We start from the raw sequence: 10,177 nt of genomic DNA, 5'->3' as shown, positions 1-10,177 counted from the left end.
CCAGCTCTCTATCGTGTCCACAACACATTTTCAATAAAAATTTGAACGCGTTTTTTAGAGCAGAACACGAACTCATATCAAGTATTTTTTTTATTTGTCTGAATTCAATTGGGTTCGACCGTAGGTGATTACAAAATTTCACATCAAGTTTTGTCAAAATCCATCAAGAAACAATCTCTCTGTCGTGGACAGACAGGGTTGACAAAAATATACGACCACATTATAATGTGGCCGTATAAAAAGTTAAAGGGACGTAACTGATTAAAGCACATATATATTAATTTCAATAGTTCAAGGAACGTAATTAAAATTCTCCAATTTCAATAGTCAAGGGAAGCTTTTGATCACAATAATTGTTACATTATAAGAAAAAAGTAAACAGCAGAATCCCCGAGGAAGTATTTAATGATGAAAAGTGGCATCAAGTTATCATAGAGTAAGCATACCCTGCCTAAAACCACACCCCAAAGTCTACAAATACAAAATGACAATGACAATGTCATCATAAAGCTATAACGATTCATTCCTGCTATACAATATGGCTTGGTCTTACTCATATTACCAAACTACCACTATTTCTACCCAGCCAGCACATTCTACCTTGGCGAGTAAGATAATCACTTAGTTTTAAAGTACAATCTAAAATAATTGTTTGTTTTCTTGCAGAAAGTTCATCTGGGATGTGTTCTCGGAATCATACGGTGTTCAAGGAACCCATTCTGAAAGAAGAAAATGGAGAAAGGTCAACGTAGCTGTGAAGATTATGCTATGCACAACCTTTTTCTTGTTGGTGCTTGGTACATCTACATTATCCAAGTTGTCTTTTATATTTATTACATTCTACATCAACCCGGGTACAGGGTTTGGGTTCTCTCACCAGGATCAATTTGTGGAAAATACAACTCATATTTATCAGTTGAAGAAAAGCATTACGCCGACCATTGATATTAAATGGATCTGGTCTTTGATTCTTATTTTATGTGCTCAATATCTATTTACATTTCTCCATTCGCTGTGGAAAATGATCTTTAAAAAGACTGGATCTATTCGATGTATACCATTTCTAGTGGTGAGTAGTTATAGTAATCTTTACTGGGATAGATGAATAACATTTCACACAGGGTGTACAATTCAACAAATGAATTAACCATGTCGATCACTTGTGTCCAAAACACGCCACAGTTTGTCATACTTACTCAGACCATGTCAAAACCCGGGATACGATGGTCGATCACATGATCATCAGCAAATGTTAAGGCTGAATATTTCTGACCGATTTTGAACAGTACATAATTATACTCAAAAAAGATCATCCGATGTGCAGTGGAGACCATTGTGCATAATAACCTTCGCGATCGAATATCGCCTATTTTGTTCATCAGTGTATCAATTAAAATCTAATGTCTTGTTATTATATTTTGATATTCCTTAAGACGAGCCTTCATTCAAACATTATCATGACATTTTTATTTTTAGTCAATGGTTACAGAAACTCTCCATTCCATTGGTCTATGTACTTTTATCTTTTATGTATTACCAAGCTTTGATCCCTTGATCGGCTGTATGCTAACGTGGAACGTTGCATCTATTCCTGGATTACTGAAAATCTTTCTTCCCAGTGTGTCATCTGGTTCAAAGCCGGTAAAAAACGATTTAAAAACAAAAACCTATGTAAGACGCTTTGTGGACACCGTAATGGTTACATTGCATCTTGGATGTATTGCTACATGGACCTACAACAGCTACTATAACCATAACATCTACGTTACAATACTACTTCCAATTTCTTTGTTTCTTATATCCATATCATGGTGGGACAACTTTGTGACAACATCTAAAGAGAGTAATAGGAAAGATGCTGAGACAACCAATGCAAAAGATGACACACAGCTGAATGGATGTATGTCTAGTGTCAAAGATTCCTTGGAGGAATGCAAGATAAGAACAACTTTTATAACATCAGCATGGAAAATTTTTCTAACAATAGGACTACCAGCTCTGTGTTTCTCATACGAGCACGTCGAGTGTCTTGAAACGTTCTTCTTTACCAAACGTCAATATGCAAAAGACTGTTCTGTATTTACAAATATTGAACTCCGAGATTCGAGACCACCGATTATTGGTGTTCCAGTGACGGAAAGCTGCCATAATATGCTTCCATTACTCGTGGCATGCCTGAACATATTGTCAAGTGTTATTTGCTATAAAACTGGAAAATCAGCCTGTAAGATCATGGCGCAAGTTCCATGCTTTACTGTACCAGTGATGTTATCAGGACCTTTATGTGTGGCAATTATTATATCTACATACACGTTTCCTGAGGAGATCACTCGCTTCTTTGGATGTACACTTCCATGGGTACATATAGGTGACTCAGCTATAAGTGATTTTCTGTTACATTTCACTTTAAAATGGTGGATACCCATCGGCCTCCTTGGATATATAACGATGCTTTACATTGTAGGACATACGTTTACACCTCGATCGGAACGTTTAGCCAGAACAGAAACGTAAGTGTTTTGGATACGTTCATGTCTCTATACGTTGACGCATACTATCGGGACCCATGTCCGTCCGCCCCTTTGGTGGAATTTCACACTTATCCCTCTGGCATCTACAGTTTTTTATAATATAATTTCTTGGTATATGTATGATGCACTAAAATGAAGTTCAGATTGGAGTTGAAGCACTTGAACCCACATGATATTGACCCCTCTTTTGGAGCATAGTGCAAATTGCAAACTCCCCCAGTTTTCATTAACAGGACTTTGGTCTTTATGATTTCAATCTTTTCGTTAAGGGGGCATTCTGCTGTTTTTGTAGGTCACACGCCAAAATATATAAAAACGCGTCCTTAACATATCTGAAAGTTTTGACGCCAAAATAACTTGAAAACATTACGTAAGGTTTTTAAGTTCGTTACGCTTTTTGGTAGGTTTAAGAAAACTACTATACTGCTTTAAGTGAAATAAACGCCAAATTGCAGAGAAACTTGTCTCTTTCTTATTCGGAAGCTTTCAACTAATAATATCAAGCCGTTATAAAGCGAAACATCAAACTGCTCAATTAATAATAAGTATTTTGAATGCTACCCCTGTATATTTTTATTTAGATTATTTGTAAAGCCATTGTTTTGTGGCGCTCTGGTAGAACAGTCTATATTATTAAATAGAAGGCGAGACGAAGAAGACAATAGAGAATACAAGGTGAGGGATTAACATGTCCTTGCACCTACTCGTACAAGTGTCCGATCTCACCTGAACCTACATATCTGAAAAATATTTTAACAAATAGTCACCTATAAAGACACTACTTAACAGTTAAATGTAAAATGTTAAGAGGTGGTAGCAGCCCATACTGAATTAGACCGAAACATCTGCCTGTATTTCAGCCTCTGATAGCTATTTTGAAACTGATCTGCCAAACTCAGATACGATGGAACGATGGATATAGTTCAGTCATGTCATCACAACCCCCCTTTACTATGAATTTCACGTCATTTTTTAACGGAACAAATCTCCTAAGATCTCTCTGTTCAAAACTGCATGCGCACCAAAAATACCAAGGGTCACAGACTCACATGATACTAACATGACTAAAACTTATTTAGAGTCATCGTAAAGGTAATTTAATAATATGCTAGGAAAATCCCAATTAATCAGGGCTTATTTTATTTGACTCTACTCAAGCCGATAACTGTCAAAATATCTCTCAAAGGCTGGAATGGAGGTAGATGTTTCTGACTTGAACTAGATGCAACCCGCTAGGATGGTATAGTTTTGAGGAATCGGAAAGCCTATCTCAGTTTATAAAAATTATTGTCGGCGGGGTTGATAACTTTCTGCTGAGGATAGTACAACTTGCACATTAATTATAGGTGAGTGGCGTGTGGCTCTCTGGTGACCAGATTGTTGATGACTCGGAAGACATTCCAGATAAGAAAAAAGATACTATACCACTAATCTATATATGCGCTACTATGTGGCACGAAACCGAGCAAGAGATGATAAATATGCTCAAGTCAATCTTTCGGTAAGATTTCATGGATGCGTTCTCTCTTTGATGGTGGGTGTAAACTCCCAGATGAAAATTGGGGACATTGGTACTGTATTGTTCCATTACTTCTTTAAGCGTTCGTGACTTGTGTGGGCTTGAGAATTCCAAATCGAAAGGAGATTTCAACCTTCTAAAGGTCTGGTAATTTTGTCGTTGACCATTGAGTAATATCATCATGAGATAAAATAAAATAGGACAAAAAAAAACCGTTTATTTCGGATAGCGTGGGTACGTAGCGGTTTCTTTATTAAAGAGATTAGATGGTTTCGATAGCAAAATAGGCATGAGGATGTATTAAATTAAATACTTTCGTGTTTCAGGTTGGATTCAGATCAGTCGGCCAGGAAGCTTGCACAACAATTCTTTGACTTAACAGATCCTGATTACTATGAATTTCAAGGTATTGATCGTTTTTTCTATTTTTTTTTTACTGGTACAGCTATCTTACATGCACAGGGAAATATGAAAAGAAAAGAAAACAAAAATGTTGTATTCAAGGTCAAAATATGTCTTTTTCAGGTCATATTTTCTTTGATGATGCTTTTCAATCCCATTCTGACGATGATTATGATTATATGGTGAATGATTTTGTGAAACAACTTGTTAGAACGATGCAAAAGGCAGCCAAGTAATCTATTGAATTCATTTTAAAGTATATACACGAGAAACAACCGATTATGTCAGTCATCAGGACAAATGTAAGATTTAGGGACAATGATGATGATGATGCTGTTTTTTTATGCTTAATTCAGATAATATGTCTCTCTTCGAAATAGTGATTAAGAGCCCCTTTGATTCAATTCCACATTTTAGAAAACAAAATTACATTGGTTTTACTCTTTGGTTGTTAGCCCTACATCTGTAGCATGAATCTATTTTCAGCGACGTACATGGTGCATCTATGGTAATAAAGCCTCCTAAAAGAATTTTAACACCCTATGGTGGTCGTCTAGAATGGGATTTACCCGGTGGAAATAAGATCATTGCTCATATCAAAGATAAAGCTAAAATAAGACATCGTAAGAGATGGAGTCAGGTAATGTTATGAACAATAACAGAAATAGAAATCTGTATTGAGCTTTGAGATGATATGTCTCTCCGGTATTGGAAACTCTAGAGTCTGTATACACAGAAAGATTGTGCTAGTGATCAGAGGAAATGTATTCAATTGTTGTATAAACATTTGTTTTTATTCTTGCCTTTGCCAAATTTCACAAGAGAGGATGTGTCCAGATATCAAATTTTTGATGCTATAGCTTAATTTAAACTCCTACGTGTTAAACGATTTCATGTTTTTCTAATTTTCCGATTTTGGTTTCAAAAGCTTTGTCATTTTAACATAGAAGAAGTATATTTTATTACATCATTGTTTTCCTGGACTTCAGGTGATGTATATGTACTACTTTCTTGGTTTCCAACTTCTCAACCAAAAACTTTCTATGAAGCGGAAAAAAGTTCGAGCTGAAAACACATTTCTCTTGGCTCTTGACGGTGATGTTGATTTTCAACCAATGGCCGTTCAGATTCTAGTTGACCGAATGAAGACCAATCCTAACTTAGGAGCAGCCTGTGGTCGTATTCACCCAATAGGTTCTGGTAAGCGTTTATTTTTATTTGTTTTATTTGTAAACGCTTCTAAAATACTTAAGTCCTAACTCCTTACTTAGGTTATATTCACCCAATTCTGTGTTTATTCTTACATGCTCTACGCCATCATGTTTTGAACGTAATAAAACTCATAATTATCGCAGGATTTCTGCAATGTTGTTGTTTATTCACCATCCTTTGGTTGCTCAGTGCAGACCCATGTTTGTGTTTCTTATTAATAGCTACTTCTATAACGTCACGAAGTCCATTGACGTAAATGTATATCACTATTGCAGGTCCTATGGTATGGTATCAGAAATTTGAATATGCTGTAAGTCATTGGCTAGCTAAGGCCACTGAACATATGTTAGGTTGTGTACTGTGTAGTCCAGGATGTTTCAGTTTATTTAGAGGGTCGGCTCTTATGGACGATAACGTTATGAAGAAATACACCACACCACCAACAGAAGCCAGGCATTATGTGCAATATGATCAAGGTACTCATTTGATTAACGTATAGCTTTAATTAGGTCAGGAGGAAATAAGTATTTATCTTTCGTCATAAGTATGGTCCATCGTTTAATAAGATACATTTTAAATCATTATACTACCACATTTTGTTCATTTGAGTGCAACCTTGAAATACATGATTTATGGCCATTTTAGGCGAAGACCGATGGCTGTGTACATTATTACTACAACAAGGATATAAGGTGGAGTATGCTGCAGCCTCTGATTCCTATACATTCGCTCCAGAGGGTTTCTATGAATTCTACAACCAAAGAAGACGCTGGACGCCTTCTACAATGGCCAATATTCTAGACCTTCTAACAACATGGAACACAACAACTAAGAATAACGATGACATATCATGGCTGTATATGTTTTATCAGGCTAGCCTCATGGTTTCGAGGTATGTCTACTCTTCAAAATAAAAATCAATCAAAAATCTCGTCCAAACTACTGCATCATAATGTCTAAAGCCTACATAATAAATGTGGTGACATATATCATGTATAACTGCATAATTCCTGAATCATTCAATATGGCCCTGAATGACACTAAGATGTCTTCGTAGAGAAAGGAACTGCTTGCTTTATGCACTGTACTAGATCCACGGACAGCACCATGTTTATGTTGAGCTGGTGTCCACCAAACTGATATCTGATATGAGTATATGACTATAAAATGTTTAACGTTTCAGTATTATAACCCCTGGAACGATCTTTCTGTTGGTGCTAGGAGCATTACGGACTGCCTATAAAGATATACCATTATACGGAGCCTTGGTTATTAATTTAGTACCTGTGGTATTTTTTGTATTTCTTTGCTTGAAAGCACCGTCAAAGTATCAGGTATGTTCTCCTTAGCATCCATGTATTGACCCTTTACCAGCTGGACACGATCTGTCACTGCAGTGGGAAATAATATCCTGTCTTTGAATGATGATAGTCTGTCATAAGAAGTGAGGTTTCTCTGAAATTCAACATCTCACCTGCTGTAAGTACATTTATTCACCATACATAATATACACACACATTAGGCACAATACAATTTCTTTCAGTTGGCCTACGCCGGTATCCTGTCTATATTCTATAGCCTGCTAATGATGTTGGTCCTTGTGGGATTGGTACGACAGGCTGCTGAATATGGATTCTGCTCAGTGACCACCATCTTTCTAACCACAGTGTCATCAATTTTTGTCGTCTCCGCCTTCCTTCATCCACAAGAGTTTACGTGTATTCTGCATGGATTTTTGTACTTCCTGACCATTCCATCCATGTCCATGTTACTGGTAATCTACTCTCTAGCCAACCTTCACAACGTCTCATGGGGAACTCGCGAAGTGAAGCAGGCAGTTCCTCCGCCTAATAAACAGGTATTGACAAGAATTATTTATGGACTTCATTGAAGTACATATTATAGATTTATGTTATGCTGACATATATATTGGGTTATTAAATGACAGCATATTTATCTTTAATTGGTCAAGATCTGTAAACTAAATAGTCTATTGTAAGCCGCTGAGATCCAGTTAAATTGGAAACCAATAATAACTGAATATGAATTGAAATAAACGAGTTATTGTGTGTTCTCTGTATTGATTTCGAGTATAATTTTCAAGTAATAACTGTATATAAATGTGTATTATAGGGAACGCCACAACCACAAAAGAATAACAGATTACAGCAACTACTTGGTAAAGTGGTAGACACTCATAATGCTAATGATTCAGATTTTGGATTTCGATGTGGAAACTTATTTACCTGTGCCTGCTGCCCAACTGAAGATAATTCTCGAGAACAAATAGAAAAGGTACGTAGATAAACGAGAACATTTCTCAGAAACTGATATCTGATATCCATATAATCATTCTCGGGGTATGCTGGATAAGTGGATGGCTCAGCAACTTAGACGTGGCTCACAACCAAAGTGTTCCAAGATTTGGTTCGAATTTATGCCTTTAATTCTCAGATCTCTAAGGTTTCCAAAGGGGATCGCAGCCTTCTTCGACATGTGCAGGTCATGATGTAAAACATCAATAAACAATAAACCGATATAGCTTCTTCTACAGGATGTGCAAATAAACGATCCATGGGCTCGGGACTCTCTTCATTTGTCCTATAGGAAGCGGAAACACTCTATTTTATGATATTTAGATTTAAGACAGAATCGTGCTGTAATTGTTTTAGTATATGTTGACTTCATTAATACATTATTCATTTTTAGATCATCATTGCTAAACTTGATGAAATAGACGAAAAGATGACTGAAATGACGGAAGCACCATCAAGTAGTGTAAGAGACGTCAGTGATCTCCCCTTGGATCCAACTTCGCCTACTTCTGCTGCACCATTTTCCAAAGTATCTGATCTCTTCGAGGGAACGGGAGAAAAGGGTTTGTACAAAATCTGATTATAGATACGCTGAAAATATTTTATATGAAATACACTTATTTTGTATTCGAAGATATTGCGTTTACTACACACATGCAATGTACGATAGACAATTAACTATTTGTAAGCCTATACATGCCCTGATAACATCGATTTTCTCGTACCAACTTGTTCAAGCTGCACATGTTTTTATTATTTACATTTTAGTTAATCCAGTGTTTCAAGAAGAGAGGTTTGGTATTCGTTTCAATGGTGAAGCTGATAATCCAACCTGGATTCAGGATAAAGATCTAGGAGGTGGGGAAATTCAGAGGGTATCAGAACAAGAGTCGGAGTTCTGGAACGATTTGATTGGTAAATACTTACATCCATTGACAGAGGATGCCGATCACAAGAAGAAGATACAAAACGAACTGATTGAACTACGAAATAAGGTCTGCCTGGCGTTCCTCTTACTAAATGCACTTTTCATTATCCTTATTTATACCTTGGAAAGCATTTCTCAATCAACTGAAAACCTGTCATTTGAAATACCCTGCTCAGATCCCAATTTCAAGGGTGAAAAGGTCGAGCCAATTTCCATGACTTTTACTATCGTTTTTGGAGTCATACTAACTCTACAATTCATTGCTATGTTGTTTCACCGCTTCTCAACATTTCTACACATAGCCGCTATAACCACTCTTCATATTAGATCTAAGATTTCCAAGAAGAAAGATAAACGATCCACAGTTACTGTTGAAGAAACGATTGATCTAGTCCGTGAAATGCAAGCTTTAGTTAACGATGATGGTGCTTCTGTAACTACTGAAGGTGGTGATGCAAAGAATCAAAGACAATCTGGTCGAGACCGATGGCAGAAGGTTATGTTAGCTAAACGCAAAGGTCTTCAAACACCCAAAACACTGGGGAAAGCATTTCAAAAAAATTTTCAGAAGGTTATAGACCATTTAAAAGCGGGCGAAGTCAGTGAAGTTTCGGGAGAAGATCAGAGCAACGGTCTTCGTAAAATGTTCAACAAATTCGAAAGTAGATCGCTAGCCACTATTGTTAAAATGGCACAAGCTTCACCAGACGTAAAACAAAAGCTTATTTCCAAAGCCCAATCAAATTGGGGAAAACTTCGTAACAACGTGGTTGGAGAATATATGATGGGAGGATTGGTTGATCGAGTGTTAGAATTGAAAAGACAAGAGGAACAACTTTCCACGAGTTCTAACTTCCTCCAGATACCTGATCCGATCGATTCTCCGAATACTTCTGCTCTTATGGAAATTGCAAGAAAATATAAAAAACGTGAAATGGAAGAAGAAATACAACAGAAACACATCAATCTGGAGGCTGAAGAGGATCACATCACATCAATTGCTAGTCGACGATCAGCAAGAGTCAACGAATTCCCTCCCCGTAGCCATCCTCGACAGCGGCACCAGAATATACAGGATTACCCTCCACCACCACCCGACTCTGATTTGGACTAAATATTAATTTCAACAGTTGACATTATAGCATTTTATATAGTATTTATTTATATGTATATTGCATTATGTAGTAATGGGCTAAATCAAATCTTGCCCCCCCCCCCCCCCCCCCCTTAAAAAAAAGTACCTTTTCTTAAGAGCGGCCGAAAACTGAGT

At 36.8% G+C, this 10,177-nt stretch overlaps 1 protein-coding gene across 1 annotated transcript; it reads left to right on the top strand.

Annotated features, from left to right (window-relative positions):
- Window positions 1-763: 763 nt before the first annotated feature.
- LOTGIDRAFT_143023 (hypothetical protein) lies at window positions 764-7,555 on the top strand (the record flags this gene model as incomplete). The annotated part of the gene is made up of 13 exons (XM_009052917.1): window positions 764-1,069; window positions 1,477-1,843; window positions 1,880-2,510; window positions 3,113-3,206; window positions 3,878-4,032; window positions 4,377-4,456; window positions 4,576-4,684; window positions 4,939-5,092; window positions 5,442-5,652; window positions 5,940-6,140; window positions 6,310-6,556; window positions 6,848-6,998; window positions 7,208-7,555. The coding sequence occupies 13 exons, from the start codon at window positions 764-766 to the stop codon at window positions 7,553-7,555; spliced, it is 3,054 nt and encodes a 1,017-aa protein (XP_009051165.1).
- Window positions 7,556-10,177: the final 2,622 nt, after the last annotated feature.

Source organism: Lottia gigantea (genome assembly GCF_000327385.1).
Source record: "Lottia gigantea unplaced genomic scaffold LOTGIsca_191, whole genome shotgun sequence".
In the NCBI taxonomy this organism is placed as follows: domain Eukaryota; kingdom Metazoa; phylum Mollusca; class Gastropoda; family Lottiidae; genus Lottia; species Lottia gigantea.
The sequence above is the reverse complement of the archived record's forward strand: the minus strand, read 5'-3'. Positions and strand labels throughout refer to the sequence as shown.